Source organism: Heteronotia binoei, chromosome 15, assembly GCF_032191835.1.
Source record: "Heteronotia binoei isolate CCM8104 ecotype False Entrance Well chromosome 15, APGP_CSIRO_Hbin_v1, whole genome shotgun sequence".
Classification (NCBI taxonomy): domain Eukaryota; kingdom Metazoa; phylum Chordata; class Lepidosauria; order Squamata; family Gekkonidae; genus Heteronotia; species Heteronotia binoei.
The window spans coordinates 19290213-19310350 of NC_083237.1; the positions used below are offsets into that span (position 1 = coordinate 19290213).

General features: G+C 50.6%; 1 protein-coding gene across 1 annotated transcript; it reads left to right on the plus strand.

Moving 5' to 3' along the window:
* PARP2 (poly(ADP-ribose) polymerase 2) lies at positions 1–19921 on the plus strand. The gene is made up of 18 exons (XM_060256294.1): positions 1–157; positions 245–366; positions 2452–2664; positions 4039–4170; positions 5440–5513; positions 6962–7012; positions 7867–7963; positions 8985–9060; positions 9153–9255; positions 9342–9501; positions 10770–10908; positions 12168–12231; positions 13168–13302; positions 13401–13522; positions 17336–17435; positions 17526–17624; positions 18215–18333; positions 19371–19921. Exons 1-18 carry the CDS (start codon positions 6–8, stop codon positions 19528–19530), a joined length of 2118 nt encoding a protein of 705 aa, XP_060112277.1. The 5' UTR covers positions 1–5; the 3' UTR covers positions 19531–19921.
* The last annotated feature ends 217 nt before the right edge of the window (positions 19922–20138 follow it).

Consider the following 20138-nt stretch of genomic DNA (forward strand, 5'->3'; position numbering starts at 1 on the left):
CGGAGATGGGACGGAAACGGAAGGCCTCCCAAACCCTGGATGGGGAACCCAGCGCTGCAGGGGCGGAGTTGGAGCTCCGCTGGGAGTGGGAGACCTCGGGCACCGGGTGGCAGCAGTTCCCGGCGGAGCAAAGTGAAGCCCTAAGCCAGGCAGCCAGGTGAGTCGGAGTGCCGGTTGGGTCTCTGTGTGAAGCGCAGCCGCCTCAGGCAGGGCTCCTGAGAGACAAGCTTTTCTTCCTCTGCAGGGCAGGAAAGCTTTCAGTGGACCTTGGTGAATCGTCCGTCGACCTGTGTGGGATGCTGCAGCGCAATAAGCAGACAGGGGAGGAAACGCGTGTGGCTGCAGCGGTCCGGGCTCAGGACTCTTGTGAGTGTCTCTCGGAGCACTAGAAAAAGGAGTTGCCCAGTTTCTGACTCTGCGATGAACATCCTTATTCTGTGTGTTGCCATGGGTGACTTGCCATTAAATCTTGCCCCCCCCCAAAAATGTAGAGGAGGGTGCTGTGTGTATCTCTGTTTGAGTCTCTGCACTGACCGCCTCCTTCCAGTCAGCCTCTCCTGGGCTAGGGGTCATCGACCACTCGCAGACCAGAGTGGTACGGTCTGGTCTTACCATCCCCAGGGCTCTACTGCACCCTTCTGCTGTATGGGTGGGCCTGATCCAAGAGAATGGGGGGGGATGTCCTAAAAGTGCTGAATTTGGAAACCAAGTGTTACTTCAGATGTCCAAAATGTGGTTGTTGTGAAGGGACAGTGAAGCCATTTAATTGCTCAGTAGCAGCTTTGGCTGGTTCAGAGTTCCAGTTGCCCTTATCCCAAGCCTGGCCCTGTTTGGTTTTGTAAGAAAGAGCAGGAGCTTGTGATGGGAGAGGAGCAGGATTCAAGATGGCCAAGGTGCCTCATTGTGTGTAGCTCCTCAACAATAATAGTACTAACAATCAGGGCTGTTTTTGTAGCAGGAGCTCCTTTGCATATTAGGCCACACACCCCTGATGTAGCCAATCCTCCAAGAGCTTACAGAGCTCTTCTTACAGGATCTACTTTAAGAGTCAGTTTGGTGTAGTGGTTAAGTGTGTGGACTCTTATCTGGGAGAACCGGGTTTGATTCCCCACTCCTCCACTTGCAGCTGCTGGAATGGCCTTGGGTTACCATACTCTTGCAGGATTTGTCCTTGAAAGGGCAGCTGCTGTGAGAGCCCTCTCAGCCCCACCCACCTCACAGGGTGTTCTGTTGTGGTGGACAAGGCATAGGTGATTGTAAGCCGCTCTGAGTCTCTGATTCAGGGAGAAGGGCGGGGTATAAATCTGCAATTCTTCTTCTACATGGAGAGGTGTGACCTAATATGCATAGGAGTTCCTGCTACAAAAAAGCAATAATAATAATTATTGTTATTTAGATTTGCTTAATCACCCCATCCTGGCTAAGTCCAAAATATCCATCAGTTGTTCAGTCTCTGTTTAGATATCTCGAAATCCATGGGAAATATCAGACCCACACCTGGAAGGGTATGCTTATGGCAGGAGGCCAGTTTTGGTGACTCTCTTTACAACATTGTGGGCGGCTTAATAAAAATCACACTCTCTTATTTTTTTACCCAAGGCATTTTTCCCTGTGAGCCAAGAGTGCCCCTGAGCATATCACAGAATTTAAAAACTGGAAGGACCTCAAGACCATCCATTCCAGCCCCCTGCACTATGCAGGATGACCTAAACAATAAGGGCAGTTCAGTGGCAGAATCAGTTACCCATGGACTCAGAGATGTCTAAACAGAGACTCAGCCACTGTTGTGGGTGCCGTTACACAGTTTCCCAGTCTCTGTTTAGACATCTCCATGGGTAACTGATTCCACCACTGAACTGCTCTTATTGTTAAAAAGTTTTTCCCAATAGCCTACCGACACCTCCCCAACCATAATTTAAAACCATTCTTAACGAGTCCTGCCCTCTGCTACCAACTTAAGCAGTGCCCTACTCTCCTGTAAAAGAGCCCCGTGGCGCAGAGTGGTAAAGCTGCGGTACTGCAGTCTGAGCTCTCTGCTCAGGACCTGAGTTCGATCCCAGCAGAAGCTGGTTCAGGTAGCCGGCTCCAGATTGACTCAGCCTTCCATCCTTCCGAGGTCGGTAAAATGAGTACCCAGCTTGCTGGGGGAGAAGTGTAGATGACTGGAGAAGGCAATGGCAAACCACCCCGTAAAAAGACTGCCGTGAAAACGTTGTGAAGGCAACGTCACCCCAGAGTCGAAATCGACTAGTGCTTGCACAGGGGACTGCCTTTTTATCTTTTTACTCTCCTATAAATAACAGTCCATCCAACCTCCTTGTCTCCAGGCTGAACATGCCCAATTGTCTGGCCCTTGCTTGTGAGAATCCAGCCTGCGTGTGGCGCTAGCATCTCTAGGCCACGCAGACTTGCAGCTATAGTCTCCTCTCCTCTCTTGTTTTGTGGGGGCAGATGTCGTGTGGCAGTGGCAAGGGGACCAAGAAGGCGATTGGCTCCCCTACCCGGCCAATACCTGCTTGGCCTTGCAGGCAGCCAAGAACGGCCAGGGGAAGCCCACGGTGGAAATGATGGTTGGCCGGACCCGCTACAAGTTGGACACGACCCGCATGGTGCAGATCAACGCCCGTACTGGATTTGAGCGCCAGATGGAATGCCGGCAGTCTGGTACGTATGAGAGGCAGGGCAGAGTGAGAGCTGAGGGTTTTCTCCCTGCGTCGCGACTGCTGGGCTCTTAGCTCCAGCCTCCTTTTGCAGAGCGTGGAGCAAAATGGGGATTTTGAGTTCTCATCCTAGGGCCAGAAGAGATGGAAAAGGCAGCGAGTGATAAAACAGGTTGGGAGCTCTTTGTCTGGTGGAGCTCCGTCTCTGTCAGTTCAGGACTTGAGATTTGTGACTGCTGTCCGGGGAGGAAGCAAGATCGGCTCTCCTCTCTTACTGGGTTTTGGAATGGCTCACTGCCGGAGCACATGGGTGTTGGGCCCAGTGTTCCCTTTAAGCTGAGGAAGTGTGAGCCAGCTCACAGTTTTTTAGCCTCTGGCTCACACATGTTCATCTTAGCTCAGGAAAAATGACCCTAGAGCAAACTAATTTTTGCAGCAGCTCACAAAGTAGAAGTTTTGCTAACAGGACTCCACAGCTTAGAGGGAGCATAGGTTGGGCGTGTCGCCACCCTGAGTCCCAAACTCACTGCGGTCTCTAATCAGGCTTCACTGTTGATCTTTCCAAGTGTTTGCAAGTCAGCTGCTGCCTAAGGACCGTGGGCGCAACAGAGCAGCCCGATCCCCTTGGAAGAGGGGCAGATCTCTTTCTGCAGGTCTCTCCAGATCTCTGACAGCCAGGGGGTGTCGGCTCAAGGACCAAAAGGAATTGGTGTCTTTTGTGTGTGTGTGTGTGTTTTCAGTGACGTATTTCATGGCTGTTCTTGTCCACTTTGGACCACAAGTAAACTTAATTCTCGGATCAATACATTCCCTCCCGGACCTTGGGAGAGAGGAGGTCTGGCCAGATGAGTTGCTAGGCCAAGACCCTGCGAAGCAGATAAACAAGCAGAGAGTCAAACAATGTGGTCGGACCCACTCAGAGGGCCTTGGGATGACTCACAGCAGCTTCTAGTTTGGCAGTCAGGAGGCAAACCAAACACGGCACATAATAGACTGAGAGAAACAGTGTGGGGGCGGGAGGGGGACACTGGGGAGGGAAACCAGGAGGGAGAGGGAGAGAAGAAATTATAAGGTAGGCAGTGTTCCCTCTAAGCCTCCAGCTCACTGATTTTTGTCATAGCTCAGGAAGGAGGACCCCAAAGCACACTGATTCATGCAGGAACTCACAACTTTCATGCCAGTTAGCTCACTCACAAAGTACAATTTTTGCTCACAAGACTCTGCAGCTTACAGGGAACAATGAAGGTGGTGGTGGGGGGTTTCCCTGCAAGGGCCAGATGTTGCTCCACTTTTCAGAGGGGCCCTGGCTGGTGTGGTAGGCTCCCTTTTCTCTCCAACCGGAAATCCCGTTCCATTCCGCCCTTTTTCTGCCATCCAGATGCTGCAGTGCCCGAAGGAGGAGAATCTCAAGGCAGCGACAGCTTCTCCGATCCCAGAGGTCCTGCTGTTGCAAAGAAGGCCCGAAATGGAGCAGAGACAGCAGCCTGTCCGGGAGAGGGGGATGGCAAGGGTAAGTGGGTTTCAGTGGGTAAGCTGGTAACCAAAGCTCTCAGCCAGATGAAGAGCTGGGTAGTCAAGTCCTTGGGGTGCCAGTCAGGCCTCATTTTGGGCAGGAGCTCACAGCCGCGGAGCACCTCTAAATTTCATTGTTCTTTCTTTCTTTCTTTTTCTCTCTCTTTCTCTCTCTCTCCCCCCCCCCTCCCCACCAAATACTTGCTTTTGAGCTCCATTGTTCAAATCCCCTGTGAGAAGTTTGCTGAACTCTTAAGATTTGACAAACTTTCTAATAGTCTTCCTCTCCCCCAAAAGGGAAAATAACCAAAACAGATAACCAAAGCAAATAAATGGAAATCTTCCTCATGCCACTTTTAAAAGTATGATGGGAGTAAAGTTTTATGACGACAATTCTAATTTTAGAAGCATTTTAAGGTAAATGCTGAGCTGATATATAATTTAGCACAGCAGTCCCCAACCTTTTGGGCACCAGGGACCGGTTTTGTGGAAGACAATTTTTCCACAGACTGGGGAGGGGAGGGCAATGGTTTCGGGATGATACAATTGTGCACTTTATTTCTAAAGTGTTTGGTGTAGTGGTTAAGTGTGCAGACTCTTATCTGGGAGAACCAGGTTTGATTCCCTACTCCTCCACTTGCAGCTGCTGGAATGGCCTTGGATGAGCCACAGCTTTCCCAAGAGTTGTCCTTGAAAGGGCAGCTTCTGGGAGAGCTCTCTCAGCCCCACCCACCTCACAGGGTGTCTGTTGTGTGGGAGGAAGGTAAAGGAGATTGTGAGCTGCTCTAAGACTCTGAAATTTGGAGTGGAGGACAGGATATAAATCCAATGTCTTATTACTACTACATTGTAATATATAATGAAATAATTATACAACTCACAGCTTGGTTGCTAACAGGCCGCGAACTGGTACAGGTCCATGGACAGGGGGTTGGGGACCTGATTTAGCACACCTTCCGGTGATGTCAGGGGTGCGTGGCATATGCAAATAGGTTATGCAAAAGAGCTCCAGCACCTCTTTTTCCACAGAATGACCCCTGCTTACAGTAAGAACTAAAACACAAAGCGGGCAGTCTTGCGATGCAGATCTTTGAGCTTAAATCAGGCCCACTGTGTCATAGTGATAGCTTTACAAGTTGGAAACTCATTTAAAAAAAAAAACAATCAGTGCTGATGACTGAATCTCAGCACAAAATCCCAAACTGGGGAGTCACTATTAAAAGTCACCTGCACAGCCCTGTTGTAAACCTGTCTCCTTCTCTCCCAGGAGAGGCCGTGAAGACGTTGATCGTGAAGGGGAAAGCTCCCGTGGACCCAGAATGCACTGCAAAGCTAGGCAAAGTAAGGAACTGGCTATCCTGGACGTTAACATTCCGCCATCTTGGGGATGGAGCAATAAACTGGTCTTGCTTCTTTTGTGGCCCACTAGCAGCAGAGAGCTCGGGACATTGCCAGGCGGGGGCATGACAACTCATCTTTGGGGAGTTTTAGTTTAGGAGGGGACAATGGGTGGCTCCCAAGCCCAGTCACGTCCCTTGTAGGGAGCAGTGTGGGGCTCCAGTTGCCATCCTGGATGTCAAAGATGTTGGGCCGAAGGAGCAGCAGTCGTAATGGAGCTTCATGGGGCGATTGCAGCATTCGTTTGCCATCCAGTCCGACTTTTTGAAAGCTAGTTCCTGACTAGGGCTATGTGTGTGCGCGCTTCTTGTGGCAGCTGCTACCCATGTGCAGCATCATGCGATCAGTTTGGTGTAGCAGTTAAGTGCACAGAGAGCCAGTTTGGTGTAGCGGTTAAGTGCACAGAGAGCCAGTTTGGTGTAGCGGTTAAGTGCACAGAGAGCCAGTTTGGTGTAGCGGTTAAGTGCACAGAGAGCCAGTTTGGTGTAGCGGTTAAGTGCACAGAAAGCCAGTTTGGTGTAGCGGTTAAGTGTGCGGACTCTTATCTGGGAGAACTGGGTTTGATTCCCCACTCCTCCACCTGCACCTGCTGGAATGGCCTTGGGTCAGCCATAGCTCTCGCAGGAGCTATGCTTCAGGTGCCCAACTTCTTTATATGCTGTGAGAGCCCTCTCAGCCTCACCCACCTCACAGGGTGTCTGTTGTGGGGGTAGAAAATAAAGGAGATTGTAAGCCGCTATGAGACTCTGATTCAGAGAGAAGGGCGGGGTATAAATTTGTGGTGGTCTTCTCTTCTCATCTGGGAGAACTGGGTTTGATTCCCCACTCTTCCAATTGCAGCTGCTGGAATGGCCTTGGGTCAGCCATAGCTCTTGCTGGAGTTGTCACTGAAAGGGCAGCTTCTGTGAGAGCTCTGTCAGCCACACCTACCTCACAAGGTGTTTGTTGTAGTGGGGAGGTAAAGGAGATTGTAACTGCTCTGAGATTCAGAGTATTGGGCTGGCTATAAATCCAATATCATCTTCTTCATCATCATCATGTGGCGGTTAAGTCATGTACATTTTCAGGTGGCTTCTGAATGCCAATCGTGAGGCTTAAACCAGCCTTCTTGGTTAGTTTTCCTCATATAAAGAAATTGAGCAACTGAAGTCTCTAGATCAGGGGTGGCCAACGGTAGCTCTCCAGACGTTTTTTTGCCTACAACTCCCATCAGCCCCAGCCATCAGCCATGCTGGCTGGGGCTGATGGGAGTTGTAGGCAAAAAAACGTCTGGAGAGCTACCGTTGGCCACCCCTGCTCCAGCTTGTAGTCCCTAAAGATCTGTGAGCACACGTCATTGTGTCATTTTTCTTTTGTTTTTTTGGCTCCTCTCCGATTCCTGCTGATAAAAGGCTCACGTTTATTGTGAAGGAGAGGACACATACGACGTGATGTTAAATCAGGTGAGCCGATGATGCCAATTTGTTTCAGGAAATGAAAGCAACAGGGGGCCCCTAGGAGATTCAAAGGACCGTTGTGGCAGCCTGTGTGGAAGGAGAGCTGCCTGCTATCATGGTTGCCTCCGGGCTTTTTTTGTAGCAGGAACTCCTTTGCATCTTAGGCCAATGACGTAGCCAATCCTCCAAGAGCTTACAGTAGACCCTGCCATGAGAGCCCTGTAAACTCTACATAAGAGGGGTGTGGCCTAATATGCAAAGGAGTTCCTGCTACGAAAAGAGCCCTGGTTGTCCTGGGCTCCTTGGTGGTTTCCTTGCTCCTGCCTCCAGGACAGATGACACTCATGCGCAGGACGCTTTATATAGCAAGACGCAGATAAGCAGAGGTGGCCAAACTTGCTTAATACAAGAGCCACTTAGAATAAACATCAGATGTTTGAGAGCCGCAAGACGCGAACGTCAGATGTTTGAGAGCCACAAGGAAGAAAGGAAGGCAATTAGATGGAGTGGGGATGGAGGGAAAGGGAGGCGGGAAGAAAGCAACTTTCAATTAATTATCCAATCTGCCGGCTGGTTTGCCTTGGAGAAGTGATTTAAAGAGACAAATGCCTTTTCCAAGCCAGCCGACGGGGCAGTGGGGGCTTCAAGAGCCACACAATATGAATGAAAGTGTCCCATGTAGCTCCTGAGCCACAGTTTGGCCACCCCTGCAGGTGAGGGATAAGAGAATTGTCCAGGAGACGGCTGCTTTTGAACAGAGAATTATGCTGAGTTGGCTTTGAGGAAACTGGGCGGTGGAAGCTCAAAAGGATGTACGTTCACGTCCTGAACCCTGCCTTCATCTTTTTGGGTCCTCCCAGACAAATCTTCAGTTCAACAACAACAAGTACTACCTCATCCAGTTGTTGGAGGATGACGGAGCACGAAGCTACAGCGTCTGGATGCGCTGGGGGCGTGGTAAGTCCAGGAAAAGAAACGGGCCATGGCAGCTGCCACAGAGCATGGATTTGCCTTTAGAAATAGGGGCACAGGAGCTGAAGTTAATCTCTCGAGAGCAAGGCAGGCCCGAGCCCTGTAATCATCATGTCTGGACGCTGCTGAAATGGGAACGGGACTTTCATGGAAGATGTGCCTATTGGTGGCGGTTAGGCACAACAGCTGAGGATGGAGTCTCCAGTTTTAGGAGGAATCGATCTCTGGTTATCAAACGATTGAGAGAGAGGCAACCAGTGAAAGCCGTCAGCTTCATAGTCCTCTTATGAGCTTCATGGTAGCATCTGGCTGGTCACTGTCAGGCAGAATATTACACCAGATAGACCTTTGACTTGATTTAACAAGGCAAAGCAATTTTTGTTGTTGTTGTTACATGATTCTTCCAGTCCAAACTATGTAGGGCAGGGGTGGCCAACGGTAGCTCTCCAGATGTTTTTTGCCTACAAGTCCCATCACCCCCAGCCAGCATGGGTGATGGCTGGGGCTGATGGGAGTTGTAGGCAAAAAAAACATCTGGAGAGCTACCGTTGGCCACCCCTGATGTAAGGGCTTAAAGGTCAAGGTAATCCCCTGTGCAACAAGTTGTTGCTGACCCATGGGGTGACGTCACATTATGACGTTTTCTTGGCAGACTTTTTGTTATGGGGTGGTTGGCCATTGCCTTCCCCAGTCATCTGCACTTTACTCCCAGCAAGCTGGGGACTCATTTTACCAACCTCAGAAGGATGGAAGGCTGAGTCAACCTTGAGCCGGCTACCTGAACCCAGCTTCTTCTGGGATTGAACTCAGGTCATGAGCAGAGCTTGGACCGCAGTACTGCAGCCTACCACTCTTCACCACGGGTAGCTGAATTATGGGCGTGTAAATAGTATTCCCAGGAGCTAGGACTCCTGGGTTGTTCTCCAGAGCTGCAGGAAATCATTCATTCTCTCCTGCTGTATGTGTATTCTGAACTTCCGTCTCCTGGTTTTTTTTTTCTCCTGAGTGGGTAAACAAGGTCAGCATGCCCTCGTGAGTTGCGCTGGAGACCTGAGTAAGGCCAAAGCCGTTTTCACCAAAAAGTAAGTAGAGCTGGAGTTCAGAGGATTCCCCATCTAGTCCAGCATTCCCTGTCTCTGAAGCGATCTTGATCTTTTCCTTCTGTTTCTTCTAGATTCTTGGATAAAACAAAGAATGAGTGGGCCAAGCGAAATAACTTTCAGAAGGTTCCAGGCAAATACGACCTTCTCCACATGGACTACGAAGCCAGTGATGCAGTGAGAAATCGGGCAGTGTTGGGGAGAAGAGAGAACGAGGAAGAGGGGTGCTCTGCTGACTCAGTCTCATTTCCCATTCCCACCAGGGTGAAGAGAAAGCCGCTTCACAGAAGACAGTCTCATGTCCCAAGCCTGTGTCACAGCTGGATCCACGGGTGCAGGCCTTGGTGGAACTGATCTGCAACATTCGCACCATGGAGGAGATGGTGGTGGAGATGAAGTATGACACCAAGAAGGCCCCTCTAGGTGGGTGTCCCTAGCTGATCACTTCTGAGTTTTAGCTCAATCACTCTGAAGAGATACAGCAAGGAAGGGCGTGGGGAAATTACCTGTTCATGGCTATTTTGAAGATAGATTTGTGATTATAGCTTTAAGTACCTCTGTAGTGGCTGAACATCTTCAAAGAAACCTGTCCTACTTCTTCAAGACATGTTCTTAGTGAAAATAAGTACTAATAGCATCAATGTCAGTATTTGCCGGAATGACCTGTACGTGGGAGAATTAGGAAGTTACCATTTTATGTTCTAGAGCAGGGGTATCAAACATGTAGCCGAGAGACAGAATCAGGCCCCCAGAGGGCTCCTATCGGGCCTCCAGTCTGCTTCCTTCTCCCTCTCTCTTGCTTCTTTTTGCATCACGGCTTGCTTTCTCAGGCTCGCTCAATCACACAGGAGCTACAGAGCAAAGCCTCTATTTTCTCCATTGATTGAGGCACCTCCCTTGGGGAGGAGGGGGCGGAAGGATAGCTCGCTTTGAAAGGAAGCTCTGGCTCTTTCCTTTCTTCCCAGGGGACCAGGAGGGGGAGGAGCCCCGCCAACAGAAGGAAGAGAGGCTTGGCTAAGTAGCTCTGCTGTGCGATTGAAAGACCCTGGATTGCACGGGAGAGATACAAAGAAAGCACCTTTAAGACAAACAAATGTTAATGATTTAACATTTTACAATCCACATGGCCCTGCCCGACAAGGTCTCGTTTATGTCAGATCTGGCCCTCGTGACACCCCTGGGCTTTAGTAAATTAAGAGCCATTGTCTCTACACTTGCTGGAGGCCTGGAGATTCTGGAGTATAACTGGCTAAAGTTGTCTGCAGGGGCTTGGGGTGGGATTAGAGCTTCTCATTTCAGACTCCGTGGACAGAGCTGTGTGCCTTCGTATAATCACAAAGCAGTGTTTCAGGTTTACTGTAGCGCCAGGTACATCCCAGACGTTCCACAAATACGTTTACAGATAACCCACCCAAGCCTGATCTTGTCTGAATTTAGAAGCGAAGCAGGGTCAGCCCTGGCTAGTATTTGGAAGACCACCAAGACAGTTGTGGCTTTGCAGAGGCAGGTAATGGAAAACCACCTCTGCTCATCTCTGGCCTGGAAAACCCCACATTCCTGGAGTTGCTGTGAGTTGGTGGCAGCTAGATGGTGCGCCGCCATTACTGATGTTCCCTGACATGTTCTTGTGAGACCAAAAGCAGTGCTATTTCCAACCTCCTTCCCGCCTCCCGTTTTGTCTCCCGCAACAGGAAAGCTGACGGCTGAACAGATTAAGGCCGGTTATCAGTCGCTGCAGAAGGTGGAGGCGTGTCTGAAGAGGAAGCAGACGGGCCGCGCCCTGCTGGAAGCCTGCAATGAGTTTTACACTCGGGTTCCCCACGATTTTGGGTTGGTGCCTCCGCGTCAGTAGAGGAGGGCGGGATTACATCCCTTGACCTGAGGCCAGATTCTCCAATCCGCATTTGGTGCCCTCCCCCCACAATCCATGCCTTCCTGACTTTGAACGCACTTTGGTGGTGGTCGCAACAGGAGGCTCATCTTTCCCATCTCTACTCATCTCAAATTGATGTCACTTTAGGGTGAAACCAGACATGGGTTGGTTTTGTGATTTTTTTTTCCCCAGGTGGTTCATTTACAGTTTGGTGTAGTGGTTAAATGTGTGGACCCTTATCTGGGAGAACCAGGTTTGAGTCCCCGCTTTTCCATTTGCAGCTGCTGGAATGGCCTTGGGTCAGCCATAGCTCTTGTACGAGTTGTCCTTGAAAGGGCAGCTGCTGTGAAAGTCCTTTCAGCCCCACCCACCTCACAGGGTGTCTGTTGTGGGGGGAGAAGATAGAGGAGATTGTAAGCCACTTTGAGTCTCTGATTCACAGAGAAGGGCAGGGTATAAATCTACAGCAGGGGTGGCCAACGGTAGCTCTCCAGATGTTTTTTGCCTAAACTCCCATCAGCCCCAGCCATTGGCCATGCTGGCTGGGGCTGATGGGAGTTGTAGGCAAAAAAAAACCATCTGGAGAGCTACCGTTGGCCACCCCTGCTGTAGATTTATACCCTGCCCTTCTCTGTCTTTTTCTTACCAGCGGCAACCACTAGATTGCAGTTCAAAGGATGAGAAGGGGGGAGCAATTTAACCCTTTGCCTTCCTGCCGTTTCCCTCCTGAGAATTACCACGCCTGCTTCACACTTCCCCAGTGAGGCAGATTTTGGGGTCGGAGGACATTTCCAGTGGGAAAATGTTTCAGCCAGCAAGACCAATGTCTTTTCATGGTGGTCTCTAGGGATCACTTTGTAGCAGGAGCTCCTTTGCATATTAGGCCACACTCCCCTGATGTAGCCAATCCCCTTGGATCTTACAGTAGGCCCTGTAAGAAGAGCCCTCTAAGCTCTTGAAGGATTGGTTACATCAGGCAGGTGTGGCCTAATATGCAAAGGAGCTCCTCTGGTGGTCTCCCCCCTTTAAATTGCTGGCTGGCCCAGTGGCCACACTTTCCCCCCCCCCCCCCCATAACCTTAAGTCCTAAAAATGATCTTAGAGCTACATACAAACCAGTGATTGAGAGGGAGTGGTGTTTGTATGCGTGAGTATGAAGAGTTGCACTTAGTTCTGTCTTTTCTTACAAGACTCTGCCGTTTCTCTCCTTCCCCAGGCTGAAGACTCCCCCACTGATCAAGTCAGAAGAGGAGTTACAAGAGAAAGCACAGCTGTTAGAAGTAAGAACATCTAGCTGGGCCAGGGCAGCTAAGGAGGGGGAATTGGTCTGGTGAGGGGGAAGACTCTTGACCAAGGTCAGGTGGGCAGATAACACCTCTGCTCTGGGTCCTACAGAGCCTCTTTTCCAGGTAGACCTTCTTCCTCAAGAGCTATTGGGCAGGGAGGGGGCTCAGCTCTCATGCAAATGCTAGACAGAGCTGCAGTTTGTGGGGCTGAATGAGCTAGGCCCTGCAAAATGGTATAGTTTTAAGATAACCGGTTGGGGATTCATGTCTTCAATGAAAGGTGGTGGCGTTTACATTTACTGTTTTGTGTGGCAGCTCTTTTCCTTATTGCAGGAGGCTGCAGGCAGTCTCCCATTGAAAACCCCCCCCCCCCAAAAAAAGGTAGTCCCCTGTGCAAGCACCAGTTGTTTCCGACTCTGGGGTGACGTCGCATCACGACGTTTTCACGGCAGACTTTTTACAGGGTGGTTTGCCATTGCCTTCCCCAGTCCTCTACGCTTCCCCCCCCAGCAAGCTGGGGACTTGTTTTACTGACCTCGGAAGGATGGAAGGCTGAGTTAACCTTGAGCTGACTACTTGAACCCAGCTTCCGCCGGGATTGAACTCAGGCCGTGAGCAGAGCTCAAACTGCAGGACTGCAGCTTTACCACTCTGCACGACGGGGCTCCTTCTGTCTCCCATAACTCAGGGTTAAAAGAAAGGTCCCTTCGTCCTCTGAGGCGCAATTACCTCACATCCAATAACCTTAGATTTAATATGACCTCCATCTTGTTTCCCAGACCTATTAAGGCCTGTGGGCGTTAGTCACTTAAAGCCGCAGTCGGTGGCCTCAGACTGACACAAGGGGGGATTCTTCCCTCTGGGTTATTATCCATTTGGGGTTCCTGGCAGCAGAGGCTGGTTTGTCCTCCATTTCCTTTTGCCCCCCAGGCCCTCGGCGAGATCCGCATTGCCATCAAGCTGGTGGGGTCAAAGCAGCTGGACCAGGAGCACCCGCTGGACCGGAGCTACCGTGGCCTGAGCTGCCAGCTGCAGCCCTTAGAGCGGGAGGCCTCAGACTTCCAGGTGGGCTGCGAGGAAGGAGGGGGGCCCTGCCCTGGCTTGGAAAGACCTCTTGGGGGGGAATGCTTTCAATTCTCCCTGCTTCTCCCCCCCACCCCCAGGTATTAGAGCGCTACCTGCTGTCCACCCATGCCCCGACCCACAAGGATTACACCATGACCCTCCTGGAGGCCTTCGTCTTGGACAAGGAAAGCTCCGCCTTCCGCTCTGACCTGCCCAACCGGTGAGTGGGGCGGGGCTGCGGCTCAGGGGAAGGTCCCGGGTTCAGTCCCCAGCTCCTCCCGTTAAGGATCAGGTAGCAGGTCAGGGCTTTTTTTTGTAGCAGGGACTCCTTCGCATATCAGGCCACACACCCCTGCTGTAGCCAGTCTTCCAAGAGTTGATAGGGCTGTTATTACAAGGCATACTATAAGCTCTTGGGAGGATTGGCTCCATCATGGGGTATGTGGCCTAATACGCAAAAAAAAAAGCCCTGGTTGGAACCTTTGGGAGGGCAGGGTTAAGGATCAGGTAGCAGGTAATGTGAAAGACATAAGAACATAAGAGAAGCCATGTTGGGTCAGGCCAATGGCCCATCCAGTCCAACACTGTGTCACAGAAGAACATAAGAGAAGCCATGTTGGATCAGGCCAATGGCCCATCCAGTCCAACACTCTGTGTCACATAAGAACATAGGAGAAGCCATGTTGGATCAGGCCAATGGCCCATCCAGTCCAACACTCTGTGTCACATAAGAACATAAGAGAAGCCACGTTGGATCAGGCCAATGGCCCATCCAGTCCAACACTCTGTGTCACATAAGAACATAAGAAAAGCCATGTTGGATCAGGCCAGTGGCCCACCCAGTCCAACACTCTGTGTCACATAAGAACATAAGAGAAGCCACGTTGGATCAGGCCAATGGCCCATCCAGTCCAACACTCTGTGTCACATAAGAACATAAGAGAAGCCATGTTGGATCAGGCCAATGGCCCCTCCAGTCCAACACTCTGTGTCACATAAGAACATAAGAGAAGCCACGTTGGATCAGGCCAATGGCCCCTCCAGTCCAACACTCTGTGTCACATAAGAACATAAGAGAAGCCCTGTTGGATCAGGCCAGTGGCCCATCCAGTCCAACACTCTGTGCCACTTAAGAACATAAGAGAAGGCCTGTAGCATCAGGCCAGTGGCCCATCCAGTCCAACACTCTGTGTCACATAAGAACATAAGAGAAGCCACGTTGGATCAGGCCAGTGGCCCATCCAGTCCAACACTCTGTGTCACATAAGAACATAAGAGAAGCCCTGTTGGATCAGGCCAGTGGCCCATCCAGTCCAACACTCTGTGTCACATAAGAACATAAGAGAAGCCCTGTTGGATCAGGCCAGTGGCCCATCCAGTCCAACACTCTGTGTCACATAAGAGAAGCCCTGTTGGATCAGGCCAGTGGCCCATCCAGTCCAACACTCTGTGCCACATAAGAACATAAGAGAAGGCCTGTAGCATCAGGCCAGTGGCCCATCCAGTCCAACACTCTGTGTCACATAAGAACATAAGAGAAGCCCTGTTGGATCAGGCCAGTGGCCCATCCAGTCCAACACTCTGCGTCACATAAGAACATAACAGAAGCCCTGTTGGATCAGGCCAGTGGCCCATCCAGTCCAACACTCTGTGTCACATAAGAACATAAGAGAAGCCCTGTTGGATCAGGCCAGTGGCCCATCCAGTCCAACACTCTGTGCCACATAAGAACATAAGAGAAGGCCTGTAGCATCAGGCCAGTGGCCCATCCAGTCCAACACTCTGTGTCACATAAGAACATAAGAGAAGCCATGTTGGATCAGGCCAATGGCCCATCCAGTCCAACACTATGTGTCACATAAGAGAAGCCATGTTGGATCAGGCCAGTGGCCCATCCAGTCCAACTGTGTCACATAAGAACATAAGAGAAGCCATATTGGATCAGGCCAGTGGCCCATCCAGTCCAACACTCTGTGTCACATAAGAACATAAGAGAAGCCATATTGGATCAGGGCAGTGGCCCATCCAGTCCAACACTCTGTGTCACATAAGAACATAAGAGAAGCCATGTTGGATCAGGCCAATGGCCCATCCAGTCCAACACTATGTGTCACATAAGAGAAGCCATGTTGGATCAGGCCAGTGGCCCATGCAGTCCAACTGTGTCACATAAGAACATAAGAGAAGCCATATTGGATCAGGCCAGTGGCCCATCCAGTCCAACACTCTGCGTCACATAAGAACATAAGAGAAGCCCTGTTGGATCAGGCCAGTGGCCCATCCAGTCCAACACTCTGGGTCACATAAGAACATAAGAGAAGCCCTGTTGGATCAGGCCAGTGGCCCATCCAGTCCAACACTCTGCGTCACATAAGAACATAAGAGAAGCCCTGTTGGATCAGGCCAGTGGCCCATCCAGTCCAACACTCTGCGTCACATAAGAACATAAGAGAAGCCCTGTTGGATCAGGCCAGTGGCCCATCCAGTCCAACACTCTGCGTCACATAAGAACATAAGAGAAGCCCTGTTGGATCAGGCCAGTGGCCCATCCAGTCCAACACTCTGTGTCACATAAGAACATAAGAGAAGCCCTGTTGGATCAGGCCAGTGGCCCATCCAGTCCAACACTCTGTGCCACATTAGAACATAAGAGAAGGCCTGTAGCATCAGGCCAGTGGCCCATCCAGTCCAACACTCTGTGTCACATAAGAACATAAGAGAAGCCCTGTTGGATCAGGCCAGTGGCCCATCCAGTCCAACACTCTGCGTCACATAAGAACATAACAGAAGCCCTGTTGGATCAGGCCAGTGGCCCATCCAGTCCAACACTCTGTGTCACATAAGAACATAAGAGAAGCCCTGTTGGATCAGGCCAGTGGCCCATCCAGTCCAACACTCTGTGCCACATAAGAACATAAGAGAAGGCCTGTAGCATCAGGCCAGTGGCCCATCCAGTCCAACACTCTGTGTCACATAAGAACATAAGAGAAGCCATGTTGGATCAGGCCAATGGCCCATCCAGTCCAACACTATGTGTCACATAAGAGAAGCCATGTTGGATCAGGCCAGTGGCCCATCCAGTCCAACTATGTCACATAAGAACATAAGAGAAGCCATATTGGATCAGGCCAGTGGCCCATCCAGTCCAACACTCTGTGTCACATAAGAACATAAGAGAAGCCATGTTGGATCAGGCCAATGGCCCATCCAGTCCAACACTATGTGTCACATAAGAGAAGCCATGTTGGATCAGGCCAGTGGCCCATCCAGTCCAACTGTGTCACATAAGAACATAAGAGAAGCCATGTTGGATCAGGCCAAACCCCCCCCCCCAAGTGCCACCAGGAGGTTCACAAGTGGGGCTAGAAGCCCTTCCACTTTGCCCCCCTCCAAGCACCAAGAATACAGAGCATCACTGCCCCAGACAAGACCCTTGCTTGAGACCCTGGAGAGCACTACCAGTCTGAGTAGACAAGACTGATCTTGATAGGCTGGGGCTCTGATTCAGTGTAAGGCAGGAACAGGCCTACACTCAGGTAGGCCTCATTTTGGGTAAGAGCTCACAGGAGCGGAGCTCCGGAACCTCTAACTTTCATTGTGCTCTTTCTTTCTCTCCCCCCCACCCCCCACCCAATACTTGCTTCTGGGCTCCGTTGTTCAACCCCCCTGTGAAAATGTTGCTGAACTCTGAAGATGTGACAAACTTTCTAATATTTTCCCCCCACACAAAAAGGGGAAATAACCTAAACGTATCAAGCAGGCAGATGGGAGCCTTCCTCATGCCACCGTTGGCCGCATAGGAGAAAGTCGTTTAAAAAGTATGGCGGGAGTAAGGTTTTATGAGGACATCGCTAATCCAAGAAGCATTTTAAGGTTGATGCTGAGCTGATATAATTTTGTCCGCCTTCCGGTGATGTCAGGGGTGGGTGGCGTATGCAAATGAGCTCTGCTTACGAGCTCTGGCACCTCGTTATCTACAAAATGACCTACACTTGGGACGTTTCACCTCCCGTACTTCCTTTTCCCTCCTCAGGATGTTGTTGTGGCATGGATCCCGCCTGGGAAACTGGGCGGGGATTTTGAGCCGGGGGCTGCGAGTGGCCCCTCCGGAGGCTCCTGTCACAGGCTACATGGTGAGTCTCCCCCATCCTCCCGCTCTTAGCTACGTTCCTGCTGTGGCTGCCCTTCGCTACATAGCCATGTCTCTCTTCCTGTTTTCCAAGTTTGGGAAAGGGATCTATTTTGCCGACATGTCCTCCAAGAGCGCCAATTACTGTTTCGCCACCCGTGAGAGAGACGTCGGCCTGCTCTTGCTCTCAGAGGTGAGACCCGCTGCCCTTTGGTGTAGTGGTTAAGTTGGGTGGTGTTATGTTTGGTTAAGCTTGGCATTAAGTTTGGCTAAGAGGTGAGACCCGCTGCCAGTTTGGTGCAGTGGTGCACAGGTTCTTATCTGGGAGAACCAGGTTTGATTCCCCCACTCCTCCACTTGCAGCTGCTGGAATGGCCTTGGGTCAGCCATTGCTCTTGCAGAGCTGTCCTTGAAAGGGTAGCTTCTGTCAGAGGTCTCTGAGCCCCACCCACCTCACAGGGTGTTTGCTGTGTGTGTGGGGGGGAGTTAAAGGAAAGTGTAAGCTGCTCTGAGACTCTTAAGTATTGGGTGGGGCATAAATCCAATATCAACTTCTTTGCGAACTTCTTTGGGAAGAGACACAGCAAATCACCTACACTGTGTAGACTACACACCCACTTCCAATCTCACCTGCCCAGTTCTCCTTCTGTCTCCAACTCCCTCCCGTTGCCTCATGATTTGTGACAACTGCCTCATACACCATTCGCAAGCTCAGCTGAAGAGCTTTGAGGGCCAGATGCTTTTGTCTGTGAAATCAACACTCGCCTTCTGTCCTCCTTGTAGGTGGCCTTGGGCGAATGCAACGAACTGCTGGAGGCAAATCCTGAAGCGATGAATTTGCCACCCAACAAACACAGCACCAAAGGGCTCGGCAAGCTGGCCCCGGCCAACAGCACCACTCTGTGAGTTTTGGCAGGAGGGGCAGCATATGGGGAACTGCTGAGACGGAACTCTCCAGTTTTAAAATGCAGCTGCTTCTAGTCCTCAAGAAATTAGATATACGCCTAAATAACGCTTGGCTCTGGAGGCCAAAGTAGAGTCAGAGTAAGATTTCCAGTGTGCCAGTACTGCCTTGTGCTTTTTGTTTTGTTTGCTAATGAAGACAGAGAGGTCAGAGCTATAAAGGAAACGCACTGTCTACTGCTTGATACATGGCATGTGGCAAAAGCTCTACCCCGTTATTAAACATTACTGTTGCGCAGCTAAAGCACTACAACCAGTTTCTCTCACTGAAGAGAGACGGTGTGTCACAGGGAAAATGCCCAGCATGAATGAGAAAAAGCTCACAATTTTAGCAAAGGTTACAGGAGAAGGAATAGATGAGTTGATGTGTCTTAGCCATGTTCATACACGTGGCCTTCGTGAAGATCGTTTGTGCTGCAAATCCTGCTCTCTATGCCCCTCCTTTGAGGTGAGACAATCTACTAGAAACAGGGCCTTTTCCTTGGCGGCACCTTGTTTTATATATGACCTTTCCCTTGAGGCTTATCAGCCACCCTCCCTTGCTGTCCTTCAAGCATTAGGCCAAAATGTTCTGTTTCTGCCTAGGCTTTTAAGTGAGGGGTTGGTTCCCTCTACTTCTATCCTGAGGGCAGTATTCTCTCTAAGCTGAGTTAGTGTGAGCTGCTCACAGTTTTTTAGACTGCGGCTCACACGTTTTTGTCTTAGCTCAGGGAAAATGGCCCCAGAGCAAACTAACGTTAATGCTTATAACTCACAGCTTTAAGGCCAGTAGCTCACAAAGTAAGACTTTTTGCTCACCAGACTCCACAGCTTAGAGGGAACATTGCCTGAGGGCTGTTTTTAGGTTGTGCTTTAGAATGCTGGATGTTTGCAGTGTCCCTGGGCTGATAATTCTTACGGTGTCATCTTCAATGATTGGGAGCTGCCTCAAGCATCATGTGATGTATGTTTCTTTCCGTCTTTCCTTCGTGGGCAGGCATGGGGCTGCTGTCCCTCTGGGTCCAGTGGAGGAAACAGGCGTGGTGAACCCCAGCGGCTACACCCTGAACTACAATGAATTCATCGTCTATGACCCTCAGCAGGTGCGGATGAAGTACCTCCTCAAGGTGCGCTTCAATTTTACTCAGCTCTGGTGAGCACTGGCAGAGGATGACCGCCAGAAGGAGGGCAGCTTCTGCCCGCACCGCCTTTCTGAGTCAAGAGGATCAACCCCTTGCTGCTGATTTGATGTTCCTCTGACATACAGTCCAAGAGCACTCCCGAAGTCCTCTCTTGGAAAGAGATGGGTTAAAAACGCCACCAATCGAAGTTCTTGATCCAAGGTGCTGGACTTGGAAGTGGACTGCTGCTACCGACCGGCTGACAGACACAGGCCCTGTGGGGTGTGTGAGGGCAGATCAGGAGGCTTGTTTCAAAAAGACTGGAAGGTCTTCTCTTTTGCTCTTGTTTGTTATGTTCTGAATAGTTCGTGCGTCAGGGCAATATGTTTTTTTTTAAAAAACTTTAAATAAAAAGTGCTCGCACTGATAAGGTTGCGTGGAGTTCCACCCATTTACCCAACACACAGGTGCCAGTTTGGTGTGGTGGTTAAGCGTGTGGACTCTTATCTGGGAGAACCGGGTTTGATTCCCCACTCCTCCACCTGCAGCTGCTGGAAGGCCTTGGGTCAGCCATAGCTCTCGCAGAGCTGTCCTTAAAAGGGCAGCTTCTGTGAGAGCTCTCTCAGCCCCACCTACCTCACAGG